This window comes from Zootoca vivipara, chromosome 7, assembly GCF_965207765.1.
Source record: "Zootoca vivipara chromosome 7, rZooViv2.hap1.1, whole genome shotgun sequence".
NCBI classification, from domain to species: domain Eukaryota; kingdom Metazoa; phylum Chordata; class Lepidosauria; order Squamata; family Lacertidae; genus Zootoca; species Zootoca vivipara.
Window position 1 is genome coordinate 19,195,730 of NC_142590.1, and position 19,061 is coordinate 19,214,790.

The following is a 19,061-nucleotide window of genomic DNA, read 5'->3' on the forward strand; positions in this document are numbered from 1 at the left end:
TGTAGTAATTTTTGCAGTGCTTTTTTTTTTTTAAGGACACAGAGGAAGAACATCATGAATTTATGAAGAATAGAGAGCAATGTATTCAGAAGGAAAAAGAAGCAGTGGTTTATTCATTACTTGGTTCAAAATACAACATGGCTACTCTGTCCATCATTAACTTTCAAAATGATCTGAAATATTTATTTCAGGAGCAGCAGAAAATATGTTGACCATTGCAAAAAACGGAAATGGGGACCCTTTTCCAGCTAGCTAGAAAGACAAATTCAGGACAGCCTTCTGGGGGCCACAGGCAAGTAGTGAGTGGAGTCAGAAACAGAAGTGAGAAGAGCAATGGATGTTAATTTTACCTTTGCACAACAAGCCTGTTTCCACACACACACACACACACACACACACACACACACACACTCCTCTTTCCTCTATCCAGGTAAGCAAGAGGCATTATCAGAGTTCAAAGACACATTCCAGATAGGCACAAACACTCAGGATACAAAACAGGACCAGGGAAGGCTGTGACCTAGGGAAGGCCAGATAGAGGGTCATTGTCAGGGACTGGGCAAAGGAGGAATGGTGGAGACTGCCTCCCCATCCTGACCCTTCCAGGGAGGAGGAAGAGGAAGACAGCATAGATTTACAACAGGGGTTTGAAGGAGGTCGCAGCAAAGAGGGAGATGAGGGGAAAAGCTGGGAAATCATGGGAGAGCCAGAGCAACACCCAGCTGGCATGTCATTAGAAAGCACTCTAGACCCTCCATCTCCCAGAACCTAGAACCTGGCGAGCCTTAAAAGTAGGAGAGCAAAGAGCTCAAAGACAGAGGGCATGTAGCAGCACCTGTAGAGGAGATGATGAGAATGATGAATGAGGAAGTGGGGGAGATGGGGAGGTGCAGATTCACTCGGGACAATGCCATTATCCAAGAGGCTGTGTTCTATAGCCTCTCTCCATAAAGCTTGAAATGAAAAAGGACGGTAAGAAACTTTCCCTTGTCTTTATACTTTCCTGGATAACCAGCCGGGAGCCGTTGACAGCATCCTGGCAGGCATTGAGGGCCACATTTGGCCCCCAGACCTGAGGTTCCCCACCACTGATTGGGCGCTGTGAGAACAGGATGCTGGGTGAGTCTCACCTTATACTCTTACATTGTGTTCTTACATTATGCTCTGGCCATTTGTGTTCATTCTCACTTTACACAAGGATATTTAAACTGCACTGGCAAGGAAGGGAGGAAGGAAGGAAGGCAGGCAGGCCTGGTTGAAGAGGAATGTTTTTGCTGGGTGCTTAAAGATGTTTAATGAAGCCGCCAGATGGACCTCCCAAGAGTGAATATTCCACAAATTGGGAGCCTCCACAGAAAAGTCCCGTTCTTGTGTTGCTACCCTATGGACTTCTCATGGAGGAGGCACATGAAGAAGGGCCTCTGAAGATGATCTCTGGGTCCGGGTAGGTTCACATGGAGAGACACAGTCCCTGAGATATTGCGGTTTCAATTAAGGAGTGATCTGCTGGGCTTTCACAAACAAGCCAAATCATTAATAAAACAATTGCAGAAACAAGGGTTCTTAAACAGGCTTTGTTTAAAGATAGAGTTACTTGCTGAAACCTTACAGGAGTAAAACAATTGGAACTAGAAAGATGGCACCCTCAATGTTTGATGAGTTCAATTGACAGATTCAGCAAGTGAGATTAAAATATTGGGGTCTACTAGCAGATTTCCCTAGGTGTGAGAAGAAGCCAGTTGGTATTTAAATGTGCTCAGTACACAGCAACTTAAGAAAAACTAAGGCTCAAGAAAGCCAAAGGTAATTTCCCCTGTAACCAATGTAGCGTGTGTATAAATTGTGCGAAGCTTAAGGACTTTGTCAGTCAGGTTGGTAAAAAGGAAGTATGTCCTGAAAAATGTTTATAACAGCAATACCCAAGGAGGAATATATGTGGCTCATTGCCCAAGTAATCTCATGCATGTTGGCATGACTACTAGAAAAATTAAAGAAGAGAATATGCAAACATAAAAAGAAACAAGAGACTTCCTACCCCTGTAGTGAAACACTTTGTGAATTCTGGGCATACATAAAAGGATTTAAAATTGTGGGCTGTTGAGGAAATAATGGGATCTGGAAAACAACCGGAAGCAAAGTTGAGAAGAGGACTCTTCTGGATTTCCCCCGCTGAAGACTCTGGTGCCTTGTGGACTAAGTGAGGAATTAAATTAGACTTCTGGATTATACAGGGGGATGTAGAGCCAGAAAGGAAATCCCCCCTCCAGTGGGAGAGACCCTTTGCAGAATTTGCACTGCCCTCGCAGGGGGCGGCAGGGGAACATGTCACCTCAGGTGCTGAAGTGCCTCAGGTCACCCCTGCTATGTGGGGCTGCCCTTGAAGATGGCTTGAAAATGCCCATGGGTCCAAAATGAAACTGGGTTTCCACTGGGATGTCATATAACACTTATTTCTATGATTGCACATTTTTAATATTGTGTTGTAATTGTATAACCCACCCTGGGACATTAGGATGAACGGTGGCTAATTATTAATTATAATACTCAAGTCTTTTTATAAAAAATTATTGTGTTTTTTTGTGATGATATAATCTAGAACGAGAAGTTCAGAGTTCTATAAGAGAATGGGGCATGTAAAGGAAGGTAAATCCTTGCACACATTTCCTGAAAAAGTTCTACATTTTCTATTTTTGCTTTTTTGTGTTTTGTGGAGGATTCGAACAAATATCCTGTTCATTGACATGGTTCCTCCTCATTCTAGAAATAAAGCTTCTTTCTTTCTTTCTTAAAAAAATCAGAGCCTCAGGGTGAGTGGCAGAAAAATAACTTAACCACAATATAGCTATGTATACTTTTGATGCACTAATACAATGATATGAGTTTATTTTAATTCTTTTTCAGTATTATCTGGTCATAATTGTGTTTGTTTGAACTCCTATAGATCTTTGGAATGGAGCCTCTAAATTGGTTGTTTTTAAAATGACAATATGCTTCATTTTGTCAGCCTTCTTGGTTTTTGCCACTATTACAGTATAGTTATTTTTTTGCCTTACTATAATAGAACATGCGCTGTTTGAAAAAACTACCTACTGCTTCTGCCCCTGTCTTTTATTATATTTATTTCAGTTGCCTTAAGAGCACTTCGTCATGTTTGTTTTAAACCTGATGGGAATATTTAGATTTCAGGCACATTCAAAACCTAAAGAGTTTCTTAAATTATATAAAAAAAACCCCCCTCTCTCTCTCGTGTTTAAAAAGGAAGAAAAGTATAACCCCACCTTCCTGTCGTTTGTGGAGACTTCATTAAATAGGATGCAGCAGGATGTCAACTTTTTCACCTCTCCTTTGCTCCTCCAAGGAGCTTGATCTTCAGACATTAGGAGATGATGTTTACCTCTATGCTGTGCAAAGTCTCACAGAGAGAAGCTGAAGCTCCGTGGCGGAGCATAGGCTTTAAATATTGATATCAGGTTCAGTCCCTGACATTGCTGCCTAAAAGGATCACAAGGAGACATGCTGGGGAAATAGCCCTGCCTGAACCCTTAAACAGTCACTGTCAGTCATAGTGGGGAGGAATCCTTGTGCCTCATAAACCAGTGATCTGACTTAATGTAAAATTGCTTCGTATACTGCAGATTTCTGCCAATCAAACTATGGTTAAAAAGCACCAAAAGAGGATGAGCTCGATTTTTTTCTGGTCAATTGGCAGGTCTAGAATAAAGCCACACATTACTGCATTGTTTCCTCAATTAAATTAGTCTGGTGTAAAACACAAATCACAGAGAAATCCACTTTCCTCGTTTTCTTTTTATGATGTCATAGTAAAAGGCAGTGCCTAACATCCATAAACATGCATCGATTACCCCTGCTCAACAATGTATTGGCAATTTGAGCAAGATGTGTTGTCTCAGGTGATGAATATTCTATTTATTGTGTTTCCTTTTTGGCATTATTGATGAACTTTTCTCTTTGTTTGCTGAGCAGCTTACAAGAAGCTGCAGTGTGGCAGCAGCCCTGGGATTTGAGATGTCTTTCTGCAGCTGGATCTTATGCCTGGGAAATGGACCCATTTCATAGAATCATAGAATTGGAAGTGTCGCCAGGGGTCATCTAGTCCAACCCCCTGCAATGCAGGAATCTCAGCTAAAGCACCCATGACAGATGGCCTTCAGCAGAATTGCTGATCCGGATCTTGTGTAGAAATAAAAGAGTTTCACACCTGAAGAATGAGTTTCAAAGCTTTACTGCAGAACAGTCTTGAATGCTGGTTAGAAAAGTAAATGTTACGAAGAAACAAAGTAACACATTGCACTCAAGTAGCAGGCAATGTTCAGTCCTTAAAATGCTTTATGCAGTTCAACAAACTTTCTTCTTTCTGGTCCCAGAAAGAGATCCTAAGTTTGTTCATCATTTTAGAGCTTAGTTCATCTGATGCTACTACTAGCCAATCGCTGACTTCTCAAGTTTCCTCTCCAGCTGGTGTGGGCTCCAAAAGCCCATCCTGGATTGGAGCCCATAGCTTCTTTTTCTTCAAAATAATGGTCTACACTGTTTAAGTGCAGGGTGTTGTTGTTGTTTTAACACAGCTTGCTAATTGTGATATGTAATTTGACCTTAGGTGTTTCTCAGCAATCTGGTGCACAACTTCACAGGCTGCCACATGGCAGCTAATTTTTAATTGTTGGTTCACACAACTCCCCAATCCTACCCTGCCAGCAGCTGGCTTCAGTCAGGCTGGTGTGCTTCAGATTGACTGATCAAAACTTGATTCTCTCCCACCTCATCCCACCGCCATTCTCATCAGTTGGCGAAAATATCACCTACTCTCCTGTCTTCTTCACTTCCGCAATGAGAGAGCAAAGGGGTTAGCTCAGTTGGTTAGATAACATCAAGGTTGCAGGTTCGATGCCCATAAGGGACAGCTGCACATTCCTGCATTATGGGGTGTGGGTGGGTGTGGGGGTGTGGACTAGTTAATCCTCAGGGTTCCTTCCAACTCTTTCTTTGATTCGAGAGTAATTCTTTTTTTAAGCAGTGATTTAAGTAATCCAAACACTCGATACAGATCCTTCCTTAGGGCACAAGTCCCACACTGGTAAGGTTTTGCAGAATGATTGCATCTGCAATCTGTCAGTTCATGGTGGCAGAAGGTCTCAGGGTGATTGGGCCCAATCCCTGCACCAGCCTGGAATGGGCCTGATGCTGTCACCCAATGGCAACAAGATTGGCTGAAGATCCAGCAGATCCCAGGCCAGCTCAGCCCTACCCTAACCCTTGGAATGCTGCATTTTGGAGCTTTCTGCTGACCTCTGCAGAAAGCTCCGAACGTTCAGCAGCTGGTCAGCTCAGAGCTGAGCAGAGGGACACCGTTGCTCAATCCAAACACTCTACCTATGCAATACATACACACACACACACACACACACACACACACACACACACACACACACACACAATCTGTATACCACCCTTCATCCGTAGATCTCAAGTCGATAAAAACACAAAATACATAGGAGTGGAAACTCTTTGTAGAATACTTAAAGGGGTATAACAATTAGCTAAATCTACAAGCAGAACCTGATCTGTGAGCAGCAGTCATTAACAATTAGGATGTTGCATAGAGTGAAAGTGAGTGGTTTAAGAGGGTATGCAGCACAACAAGGAAGAAATGGGAAGCCATGGAGGGATGGGATGGGAAGTCTAGAGGCATTAGACAGACAAAGGTATTTAAAATTTGTATGCATTAAAATTTTGGAAAGTTCTTAAATAAAAATAAATACATAATACACAATAAAACAAGAACAAAACAATAGCCCTCTCCCACCACCCCCTCTGATGGCTTTCATTGATGAGCAAGGGGGTTGTGACTTCTTTGTAGATTAGGGTAGCAGTGATCCTCTGAGGAAGGAAAACAGAAGCATCTATGAAGGCTATCACTTTTAAGGCTGCTTGCCAGGATATGGGAGGGGTGTATGTGCTCAGCATCCAATATAAAGGAAAGGATGTGTGAAAATTTGCAGGTATGCGGAAGCCCCGGGGGATGGTCTCTAATTGTTTCACCTCTATAGGACATTTACTGGACCAAGTCCTGCATGCTTTGTCCCTTCTCTTTGATGGAGATGGGAGGGTGTCTGAGGAGGGATGCCTTAAGAGCAGGTGTGGACAACCTGTTGCCCTCCAAACATTGCTGAACACCCATGAGCCCCAGCGAAGGGAGTTGTAATTCAGCAACTTCTGGGGGGCCACAGATTTCTCACACCTGCTGAAAGGGATAGGAGAGGGGGAAAGCCGCCCCCCACCCATTACTGCAAGCATGGAGAACTCAGGTATTGGACTCCAGCTCCAGCCAGCATAGGATGATTGGACTTGTCACCTCGCAGCACCTGCAGAGACATGAGGTTCTCCATGCAGAACTTTACTTGTGGAACACTTACTACAGCCAATACAGTGGTACTGTACCTTGGTTTAAGAACAGCTTAGTTTATGAACAACTTGGATTAAGAACTCTGCAAACCCAGAAGTATGTGTTTTGGTTTGTGAACTTTGCCTTGGAATAAGAACATGTTTCGCTTCCTGTTGAGTTTTGTTCCGTTTGTAAATTGAGTCGCCGCTGCTATGGGAAAGCACGCCTTGGTTTAAGAACGCTTTGGTTTAAGAACGGACTTCTGGAATGGATTAAGTTCGTAAACCAAGGTACCACTGTATTTCCATTAGGTTCAGTTACAGGTAGGTAGCCGTGCTGGTCTGAGTCGAAACAAAATTAAAAAAATCCTTCAGTAGCAACTAAAAGACCAACTAAGTTTTTATTTTGGTATGAGCTTTCATGTGCGTGCACACTTCATCAGATATCAGTTATCTGCTGGTGTTCTCCAGAAATGGTTCCCTGCTTACAGAACAAAGGTTCCTTCTCATGTCCCCTTGCTTACATTGATTTTAGAAAGTATACTTTCATATGAGCCTTGACAGCTGTAATCTCACATCAGCATTCAGAATTCCACACAATGCACCCATCTATCAAGGGGGCAAAAGAATAAGCATCTGCCATGCCAATCCCCCCCCCCATTAGCTATTTACTGACACTGAAATGCTAATAATGTCTCAAATACATTATCATCATAATAGTTTAGTTTTTCTCTAGGAGTATATACTCCAGCTGTAAAATATCGACCATTATGGCTTAAACGGCGTGCTTTATGCAATGCTAACCGATTTGAGAACCGAAAGAATTGATTTATGTGCTGTTTCAAAGGAGTTATTCCCGTTTACTAGGGTTGCCATCTCCTGGCCTGTAGGGAAGTTTGCTTTCTTCCCTCTTCTTAATAGCTGCAGATCAACTATCAAATGAAGGTTTGCCCATCACAGCACTGCGTTGTTGTGGGGGATATAATCACTCCTGCATATGTTTGTAATAATTGTGCAGAATCTAATAGGTGCCTTTGCACTCATGAATGGGCTTCTGAGCTGACAGAAGAGGAGTGGAGTGGAGTTTTGCTTATTCCTCCTTTCTACTGCATACCCCCCAGGCCACCTTCCACCCTTTTCTGGATTATTTCCCAAACTCTCATGAGCTGAGTTTTGGAGGGCACTGGTTGCCACAGGGAGGAATGGAAAATCAGTGAAAGTTGCTTCCCCGCTCTTCCATTACCAGAGGAATCTGCTGGGTCAAATGTCTATCTGCAGGCACTAAGTGGATTCCACGCATGGTGCAACTGAGTAAAGAATTGGGTCCCTTTAGTTCAGCTTTGTACTTCCAGCAGTAGCAAATCACGTGCCTCTAAGTCAGGTGTAGTCAAGGTGGTGACCTCTAGATGTTCTTGGACTCTTGTCTTGACCCCATCTGTGTAAACCCATCCAGGTAAGCTGCAGTGATGTCAGGAGAATAGCTCCACAGCTTCATCCTGCCACATGGGCTGCTACTGCTACTGGGCTGCAAGAAAATATAGCTACCGCTCTGCAAAATCTTCCTTTTTTGTGCTCCTTGCCCAGTTTTTCCCCATTCCTTCAGAAGAACTTCTTTGCTCACAGCCTATCTCGTTGGGAATAGCAGTTACTCTCCACTTTAAGATTCCAAACATAATGTAGAAGGCACACTAGATCTCCCACTTGTATTTTATAATACAACATCTTGACCCCTGTTCCTTTGTCAGTTTTATTATTTTTCCAGGGATTGATCATTATGGCCCTATTTGACTAGGAAAGTAAAATCATGAGTTCATGAAACAAATCACAAGATTTTGCTGCCTAAATAATATTCTCATTTTAAAGAATCATTTCATTCATATTTCATAATAATAAACAATATTTTTTATTTTTTATATGCTGCCCATCTGATTTGGTTTCCCCAGCCACTTTGGGCTGCTCCCAACAAAATAATAAATGCATAATAAAACCTCAAATATTAAAAAAAACTTCCCTGTATTTAACTCACTGTATTTCTTTTATTTAATATGCCCATGCAATTTTTAACAAGTTGGTTTCTTCAGTGGTAGATATTTGGGTACATATCCCAAAGACTAACAGAGTTTTGAAGCTTTAAAATCAAATTTTGAAAACTAGCCATGAGTTGATAATTTGTTTTCTGTGTTCAGTCTGATGCCCAGGGCTAAACATTTTACTTGTCCTGCTGACAGCACCTTAAAATTGGCCAGGAGATGTTGACATATCCAATTTTTTTGAAAAGTGCCATTTCTGAACAATAGAACAAAACCAATATCCCAACTAGATCGATGTTTTTCACATTTGTTGGGTGGTGGCAGCGGGAATGGTCCTCGATGAAGTTATTGGGGATTCCTCAATGAGAGAATACACAGTGACAGACTAGCATTCAAGAGAAACAGTTTTTCCACACCAAAGGAATAGCCCCTAAAATGCAAAGAGTCAGCAAATAGTTGTGTGCGCTTAGGAAGCAACAGCAAGTTTTGAACCATTGGCCATGGAGATGATAGCAGTTGTAGTCCAAAACATCTGGAGGGCAACAGGTTGGGCAAGAGAACTGAGTGTTGTGCCTTAAAACACTGCCCAGAATCCTTTGCAGCTTGCTAGTAAGCAGAGGCTCATCAGCCAGCAACCCCATGTGAAAATCCACCCAGGACAGCACTTTGTAGGGCACAGTGGGAAGAGATTTATTTCTTCATGCAACAATAATACACATGCTTCTTCTGCATGGTGCAACCTCACCAGGAGGGTCAGCACTAGGATGGATCCCAAAAAAACTTTTGTACCCATTGAAATTTCACCACATGGCAGAATGGATAAGCAGCTTATCTAAGCAATTCTTTGCATGGCAAATTGTGGACACCAGTGATCTATCTCTTGTGGCCCCATCTTACATTCAATGAATTCATTTCAGGACACAGAAGACAACATAAATAACCTTACTCCACACTTCTCATTGATAATATACCTTAGTTCCATCTCTTCCTTTTCACAAGGTTCAGCTTGTAACAAAGGCTGAACCTTCACTGAGGTGGAAGATATGTTTCTTGACTGTACAATTTCAGAGCATAGCTGAATGACTGAATGCTCCACAAGAAAGAAAGAAATGTAGAGCCCCTCACCATCCAGATATTTGTTTGGAGATATTTGTTTTCTCTCCCTGTGGAACTGCATTCAGCCAAGAAAGCACATGTGCTCTGAAATGTTACACCTGAGACAAAAGTTGACCACCTCAGGGCCAAACAAGGCATTTGCTGGATAGTACGTAGCAATGCAGCATAAATACCTCAGATTTTGTTCTTGTTACAGTTGTGGAGTGAGAAATCCATATGGAAAACATAGTGCATGAGGAAGCTTATCTCTTGGAGGACAGCACTTTGTGGGGCCCAGCACTTTTGCTGAAATCACAAGTGTGATTGAAACTGACCCCTCTCCCTGCACATGTCCCCATTTTCCAAGGACAGTCCCAGATTTACAGAAGCCATACAGTTTTCTGACTTGATCCTGGAATGTCCCGCTTTTCCTTAGAATGTCCCTCTTTTCACCAGAGAAATGTTGGAGGGTATGGTAGGGTGTCCCTGTTTTCATTGGAGAAATAGTGGGGGGTATGGAGGGGGATGGAATAGGACGTCCTTATTTTCAACGGGGAGATGTTGTAGGGGACGGACCCCCCAAGTGTCCCTATTTTCTAGGGAGTTCTGGACATAGCTGTCAAATTCTCCCTTTTTTAAAAAAGGGAAATTCCCTTATGCTGAATAGGCTCCCTCACGAGAAAAGGGAAAACTTGACAGCTATGGTTCTGGATCTGTGGAAGCCATGCCATCCCGTTTTCTGTCTTGATCCCAGAACGTCCCACTTTCCCTTGGGACATCCCTAAATCCCATGGTGGGAGAAATGTTGGAGGGTTACGTCGAAGTTTCCAAAAGAGACACCAACGGGGTTGTGCGTGTTCTCCTAGAAGTCAATGCTGACCCCTCAGCGCCCCCCCACTGTCCCTCTGCCCCCTCTAACCACAGCCTCTGGCACTGACCAGACGCCTCCCTGACCCCCACCCCGGTGATGTCACATCCGCCGGCCAGCCCTGCGCAGCGCCCGCCTGGCTCCGCGCTCTTCGGAGTCAGGAGGGGACCGGCAAACTTTTCTTCTCCCGCCTCCCCCCCCCCTCGCAGGGTGGGCTGGCCGCTGTGACGGCGGAGGGAGGAGGAGGCGGCGGAGAGGCGGCTGTGGCGGGGCGTGCGCGACGCGGCCCGCCCGCTTCCCCCTGCCCTCTCGCCGGCTGGCTCTCCCTCTCTCTCCCTCCGCCTGGACTGGGCGCCCCCTCCCGCCGCCGCCGCGCTCCGAGAAGGATGCCTGCGGAATGAATGAGCGTCCCCCGGGCTGCTGCTGCTGCTGCTGCTGCTGCCGCCTCCCGCTGCCGCCTTCTCCTGGCTGTGGCAGACGGGCGTGCAGAAAGTGGCACTGACGAGAGGGGTCCCTGCAGTGACTGATGAAGGAGAGGCTGAGCAGGGAGGAGGAGGAGGAAGAGAAGAAGAAGAGGAAGAGGAAGAGCAGCAGCAGCCCAGCAGCCCCGGGAGCAGCATGCAGCCCTCCGCCAGCATCCTCAACCTCTTGCTGGTGGCTCTCTTGGCCGGCTTGGACCCTTCCAAGGTAGGAGATGCAGGAAGGACCCTCCGCAAACATTGCCTGTGCTCTTTCTCGCCTCTGGAACTACTAGTTGACCCCCTTCCTGTGATATTTCCTTAAGTTCTTAAAATAATAATAATAATACCCCCACTGTTTTTAGTGGGGCAGGCAATGGGGGATTTGGGGGAGAGGTGGTGGGGAGGAAAGGGATTGTATATCCTGCTTCTTTGCTTCCCAGCGCATCCTTTTTGTCTTCCTAGCCATGGGTGCGCTGTAGTTTTTGCCAGAAGGGGAGGGGATGGATGGAGTGGGGCTTTCCGCAAACACAGCCTGGGCTGCTTTTTTCCCCGTCTTGTTTGAAAAGGCTGTGTGTGTGTGTGTGTGTGTGTGTGCTCGCGCGCGTTCACCTTGCAATGTTGGAAAGTGGTCAATAAGACAAACAGCGGAGGGGCACTGCAGGCTGGCTTCCCCCAAACAGTTGGAAAGATGAGGATGCGCCCTCTCTCTCTCTCTCTCTCACACACACACACACACCCTATCCAGTCTAATAACAAAGCGGACACTGGGTGGTACCCAGCTAAATCCTGCTCAGAGGAGACCCCTTGAAGTAAGCCCCTTGAATTCAGAGGGTCTCCCGTGAATACGGCTAATGTTGGCTTGCACCCTTTCTTCCTGGATGACTTGCTCTGGTTGTGTTGTTGGGTACCCCTCCCTCTCCCTCCACCTCCCCCAAATCTTACTATACAAGTTTTGTTGACGATCACGCACATGGAAAGGAGAGACGGGTGATGGATATAGGTTAGAACACCAGGAATGCTGCGATTGGCTTTCCCCATGGACAATGTCTTATCTGTTGAACTCTGGAAGCTGTCCCAGTCTTAGCTGGAAATGACACCAGAACAGCCTAGCCATGGACAAGGGATGGGTTTATTCATAGCGATCAGGGGATGCATAAAATCTGTAGCCCTTTGGAATCATGGGGAGAAGCATCCCTCCAGAGGAAGACTAAAGGCACGTGCCTTTATATTGCAGAAAAGGAAGGGGGGAGGTTGGGCTTCTCCCTTCCACTAGTCATGTGCAATTGCAATTGCCCTCAGGTTGCAGAGAAGCATCATCATCACCATTATTTTCCCCCACTTACATTTGTGAGAGCAAATAAGCTTTGCTCTGCAGTTGAATGACATCCCCTTAAAAACAGAAAAACGTTCTGGCTTGGGCTGGGAATTTGAAAAATCATTCCATCGGACCTTGAAAATGAGACTTGTCGAAAGCCATTAGTAAGAGATGAGTGAAGTCCAGTAGGCCTGGCGACTGCATGTGCTGTTCAGCACAAACCTGACGCCTCGGAGTGGAAGATTTGCATTGTGTGCCACCTCTGGATGACTTGATATCTGCTGATATAAAATACTGTACCCATTGTGGGCCCTCTGTGGTGTGTGTGGTCTCCACACTGCATGCCGGTGAATGCTTTTCGGAGGCATTGAAGTGTCAAACAAGGAGTGTGGACTATTTTCGGGGCTTGTAAACAGAATTTTGTGTTTTGATGGATGTCAGAATTGTTCACATCAAAAGCATGTAATCTAGGGTGTTCAGCTTAAATATAGAAATAATCTTCAAACTGGCGATTGAGCTGAAACTTCAGGTTGGTTTACTGGGGGAAACACGATTTAGGTATGGGAGCATGGGAAAAGCCATAGATTGTAAATACAACGCAAACATTTCTTGCAGAAAATGTGTGTTTGCAGTAGTGCTGATTTTATGAAAGCATGGAGTCCTTCTGCAGACCAGCAATTTGTAGAAACAGTTTTGATAAAAGTGACTATTGGTGCATTCTATGTTTAAGGTTAAAAAGGAGAGCAGCTCAAGATTGTCTTGATCGTACTCTCTTTAGTTGTTCTTTTAGGATCTCTTCATGTGTCTTGAGTCTTGGTATAGTGACAAAGAGTTTAGCGATTCCAGCCTGGTATCGATAAAATTATCAATAGCCGCTGGGTGAATGGACAGAAATTGTGCTCACAGCTTCTCAGATGCCTGTGTTGAGTTACATCTCTGTAAGATATATATATATATATATATATATATATATATATATATATATATGGAAGAAAAAGAAAGTCATCCTATTTTCCTTCCAATCAATGTGTTCCTTTAAAAGAAGAGTTAGAGGCAAAACTGGACTGGATCCCCCCCCCTTTAGAAGATTACTCATTGGGCCACAAACATAAACTTCTTTTCTTTGGAGAAGTTCCACAGTGAGCCGGTGTGTTTGTCTTGTCTCATTTTTAAAGTTATCTTTATTGTTTTTCCTGAAATGTTTGAAAAAACTTTTTTTATTTTTGCTGTTGTTAGCGACATACGTAAACGGTGAAATGTTTTTGATGCTGATGCTGATATTAATAATGTCAAGTATGTTTCTGATACGCTGCCCCTTCTCCCCCCCCCCAAAAAAATGAAAAGAAGGGAGGGGGAGGGGAAGAGCTTAAATGCCTAGTATAGCTGGTTGTCCTCACTTTCCTCACCTGTAAAATGGCACTTGATGTTCTTTATTTCACACAGTTCTTCAGGCGGCAAATCAATATTTTCTAAAAGTGTTGTGAATAATAACAACAAAGCACAGGATTGCTCAAGAATAAGAGGTTTGAGAGTCAGCACAGTTTCTAGAGGTAACTTTGGAACATTTGGTTCTGCCCTAAGTATGTTTTAGTAAACAACAACAAAACCCCCAAATCAAGAGTTCTGTGGCATCTTGAAATGGATACAGTTATTTTAGCATGAGCTTTCAGGAGCTACAGCCCATTTCATCAAACAAATTAAGTGGCCAGAAAGTCTTTTGCTCCCCATTCCCCACCCCCATATATATAATGAAGAGGGAAAGGAGAGGAAGGGAGGGAGGAGGAGGCCGAAAAACAAAGGAACGGCAACAGTTAGGAGCAAGTGTGACCTGATCTGTGCAGAACAGCAGTGGATTCAAGATGCTGTCAGATCAGGTTTGTTTGTTTGTTTCAGCAAAACCCAAAGTCAGTATCAACATGCATGGAACAGTCTCCTAATATTTCATTTTTAACTGAAAATCAGTTACTATTGCAGGTTGCAAGCTTATGCAGAGGAATGGTGGAGGGAGGGACTACTTCAATGCATGTTTTTTTGGGGGGGGGAGGGTACTCAAAATTGCCCCCTCTCTGCTACTTTTGCACTCCACCCACAGGGGAAAAGAGGCTGGGATGAAGCTCTCCCCCCTCCCCACAAGTGAAAAACCAGCTTTTGCCTTTTTTGAGCAGAAAAGCCAGAGGAGAAGTGCTAGATCCTTTCCACTCGCCACATCTGCATCCTGAGGGCAGCCTCCCGCAGCTGCATTTAACATTTCTCTTCCAATGTCTAGTGTGGCCATTGGCAAAAAGTCTCCACATCTATGTTAGTAAGCCACCTGTATCGAGGAGCCGAAATGAGACTGGAAGTGGGAGGTCTGGACAAACTTTTCTGACTGTTTCAAACCTTTGTGGTAGCGTTTTCTTGCTACACGGACGTGATGGCATGACTTTCCATTATGTGCACAGTGGCTTTAGGCGGGTATCAATAAAAGACTTAGGTGAAAACCATTTTAACATGGCAGAAGGGGAATCTCAGTCTGAACATTGTGCCTTGAGGGTCTTTCTGGATGCAAATGGTGAAATGGAATTCTAATGCAGAAATTAGTTTCTCTATGATTAAAGTTTTCCACTTTAATATAGCTCTCCTGGAATTTTCTGAACTGAAGTAGAGAAAATACATAGAAAAAACCATAGAATTGTCGAGTTGGAAGGGACTCCGAGGACCATCCAGTCCAGCCCCCTGCAATGCTGGAAACCTGGATATATATCTAATTTGCAAGCTTCTTGAAGCAAAATGCCTTTCTCGAGTTTCTTACTGGATTTGTGAACGCAGGTTTTCCAGTGAGTTTCCAAGAGACATCTCAGACATCAAAAGAACAGAGTAGAGAAAGGGTTTGCTTTTCTTTCTTTCTTTCTTTCTCTTTCTTTCTTTCTTTCTTTCTTTCTTTCTTTCTTTCTTTCGTCAGCAACACTTATCAATCTCTTTTCTTGGGTGCAACTCTTCTCCCTTTAGAGTTATTATACTGCTGCATGTCGCCCCAATCTCTGAGCAGTGCGAGATTCCATTGCGATAGTTTGTGTTTCCTTTTGCAATGAGCCACAGCGGAGACTGTGGGTGTCTTTATGATACATGGTTTATTTACACATATATACAACCTGAGCCGCAACCTGGGATTCAAACAGAAATAAAAACCGGCCTCAGATGTCGCTCTGACTCTCTCACATCACTGCAAACTCTCAACTCAGACTTTGTCCTTCTAACTCTGAGTTGAGGGAGGGGCCACACCCATTTCCCATCTCACACAGAGTCCCCTCTGCTTTGTTCTCTTAATTGCCCTTCATTTCAGCATAGGAATATACCCTGGCTTCAGTGTTCTAAATTAGCCAGGCACCTGACACATTTGGCACCAGGCTTTCAACCCCCTGCAACCAAGTGAAGATACCTGGGAGCCAGAATGGCACCTGACATCATGGGCGTACCCAGGATCAAAGCTAGGGGGCACACCAGCCACGCCCCCCAGCCACCTGATTGGCTAGCTGGCAATGATGTGGCCAGGATCCCCCCCAGGGGGCATGGTCAACGTCCACGCCCCCCAGAGGAAAGGGGGCCGTTTGCAAGGCAGCACACGGAGCCACCCGTGCTTGCACTCCTGCCTCGCCCGCTCCTTTAATGGCAGTGGTGACTAAAACGAGGCAGCAGCAGCGAAGCTGCTTCCGTTGAAGGAAACCTGGACCTGGGCTAACTTCAGCCCACACTCCTTCAAGCCACAGCGAGCACAGCACAGAAAGTGCTGCCCCACAATGCTCTGCGGCACCTCATTTGCATGCTGCCGTTGCTGCCGTTTCACTTCAGCAAAGCAGGCTGAGGCGGAGCACAGCAGGCAGCGTCCCTGCCTATCCTCTCCAGCTGCCCTGCTTCTAGGGGGGCAGCTGCCCCCTGCCCCATGCTGGGTACGCCCATGCCTGACATCTCCACCATTTGAAGGTGCACGCCTGGAGATTGTTGGATCTGGACTGGTTTTCTACCCTAATGCCCCACCCTGTGTAATTCTATCGATTGTATTTTATCTGGAAAACTGGAGTGGGTTTCTGGAACCAAAATGCTTTCTTTCTGTGCAGCCTGAGCAGGAGCAGTCACCATTAAGAAAAAGAGGTTTGAATGGGCCAATATTCCAACTGCCCCTGGATCAAGAGACTTTCCCCCTTTAAGTCCTCAAAGCTCTCAACCTAGCTCATGATTGTAATCTGAACTAACCATATGTTTAACTGAGAATCAATCACAGTCAGTCCATCATTTGAAAAATAAGACTTTAGAGCCATTTTGTCTCAAAATGGCAGCTAGACATTCCGTTTTGGTGACTGCAACCTGGGTTTAAGGAGCTATTTGGCACCTATCTTATATATCTGAGTTTCTAACACTGTCTGGTTTACATTTTGACACTTACTGGATCCAAGGCTTAGAAGGATCTCACATACAGCCTCTCTCAAGCCCCTAACCCCCCCCCCTCCCGCCACCTATACGCATAACAATACTTTACAGCACTGTGGGAGATAAGGGAAAGTAGTGAAGGTGATACACAAATCCCCCAAAGACAGTGTCAGATCATCAGATAAACTTGTGCTTATCTGCAAAGAGTATCTATGCCTAACTCACTGCCTGACATAATCCACTTGCAGCCTTACCCAGATGTGTGTAACGTCAGAGAACGTGTGTGCTTTGTTGGATTGCATTGCTCTTTGAAGGTACACAGAATCTTCACTCTGAATCCATCGTTGCTATTCATCAATAGGCACCAGTTGGATTCTTAGAATCCTGTAATAATTTCCAAGAAATCAGCAGAATAAGGCATCTAAATGCTTCAATGCTGACAAAGCTTTAGGTCCTTTAAGGTTAACAGTAGGAAAGTGTTTGTGTATCGCCACCTCATGGTGATCTATGTTACTGGGGCAGGTGGGGGGGACACACTAATTAAGGTCCTTGCACACTGGCTTCATTTTTATTGAGTTAACTTATTTTCTAGAGAGGTGTGATTTCAGGGCTAGGTTAAATCACCTATTTCAGCACAGCAGACTATTGACTGCACTTAGACATTAATGAAAAAGAAGCACTAATTAATTCTGCAGGGTTTTTTTTAATGCTGATGAATGCACACCAGTTTTATTTCGATACTCTGGCTGAAATGCAGTGTGTATTAATTAGCCTCTGATTAGAATTTCCATTTTTAGAATAATATATATGGAAGTATATATATCTCATTTGATGATGCACTTCAGGGACTCTTTCCCCTCCTCTACATGCTGTTGAGATACTGGAGGGGGTGGGATGCTGAGATTGGAGGTGGGGATGCTAGTATTTTACACAATGATTTGATATATATTGAAGGAAGGAAATGTTCAAGATCTGGAAATTCCTAAGTGTCACTGCTAGATGGCATCTCTGTGCTATTTTTTGGAAAGCAGAATGCTACTTCTGACCTTGGTACAGTACGTAGGCTTGAGCTACGGAGATCACTCAAGGCAAGCCATCATTAAATCATAACCAATTCGTCACTCTGGGCAAACAGAAGGAAACGTTTCTAAGTTGAGTAACACCAAGCTGTGAAGGGAAATATTGCCATGTAGAAGGGTTATTACAGTCATCCCAGCCCAGAGATCCCTTGCAAGGGAGGAGTTTTCCAGTGACATGGAATTCCTCTGCCTGCAAGAGGTTTTCCATGCATTTCAGTCGAAGGGTTGTTGCATGTACACAAGTGGATGTGTGTGTACAGAGACACCGCTTCCTTTGAAGAGAATGAATGAGGCCTGCACCTCTTCAGTATGCAATGCTGTAACACCACCAAAGTTCCTGGATTAGGTGTTAGTCTTCTTTGCAAAATATTAATCTGGGCACTAGTAGCTAGGAGGGACCTCCGAGGCATATGGCAAAACTCTGTCCTGGAAACAGGACCAGCTCCAGGTTTTAGAGGGAGCCTTGCAAGAGATCTTTAGTGGGCAGGCACCTCTCCCCATCTTTACAGTCACTCTCATTTTTCTCTGGGTTCAGTCCACACCTTTTCTCAGAGAGAAAGGGGAAACAAATGAGCATGCAATGGTCCATCCCATAGTGGGGTGTGCATGGGCATGTGAAATCTACTCCATGTCTTTAGTTTTTAAGAGTAGTGCCACTTCAAGTTTTATTTATGGCTCAATGAATGTACAGGGTAGACCCACCTGGTATCATGGGCATCAACCAAGAGAAGAGGAGGAGGACGACGACGAGGAGGACGAAGAAGACGATGAGTTTGGACGTGATATCCCGCCTTTCACTCCCCTTAAAGAGTCTCCCTTCCCTTCCTCCCCCACAACAAACACTCTGTGAGGTGAGTGAGGCTGAGAGAATTCAGAGAAGTGTGACTAGCCCAAGGTCACCCAACAGCTGCATGTGGAGGAGCGGGTAAGTGAACCCGGTTCGCCAGATTATGAGTCCACTGCTCTTAACCACTACACCACGCTGGCTCCCTTTGGAGAGCCTTTGGAGGTGGAGCCCCCAAAGCTACTGCTTTCCAAGGAAAAGTTCAACTCACTCTCCGGTCTTTCCTGAATAGGGAAGCTCATCCTAGATTCTACACCCTGCCCCCTGACTCTCAGGGAAGTACTGCTACCCCTCAGACTCTTGAGGAACATGCTTTAGTCTTCTGCAAGGAATGGGAAGGCCCTGAGGAACGTTCCTTAATGAAGTCACCACAACTCCAAACTTTACCCTTTTTCTAAAATGTTATTGACGCCTTAAGATGGGCAGATGCAGAACTTGAATTAATGGAGTTTTGAAACTGACTCTCCAGGCCAGACTATAAACCCTGGCAGTTGCTCCAGGCCAGTGTTGACATATATTGTATGTATTCCTGCATTAACTGCTAGGTGCAGTTAAGAACCCAA

General features: G+C 44.7%; 1 protein-coding gene across 1 annotated transcript in view; it reads left to right on the forward strand.

Annotated features, from left to right (window-relative positions):
- The first annotated feature begins 10,632 nt into the window (after positions 1–10,632).
- Positions 10,633–19,061, forward strand: part of OLFM3 (olfactomedin 3) — a 147,926-nt gene continuing 139,497 nt past the window's right edge. Inside the window, exon 1 of the mRNA XM_088673780.1 lies at positions 10,633–11,082. Within this exon, the coding sequence (XP_088529906.1) occupies positions 11,014–11,082 (69 nt within the window). The 5' untranslated portion in view covers positions 10,633–11,013. The remainder of the gene's footprint in view (positions 11,083–19,061) is intronic.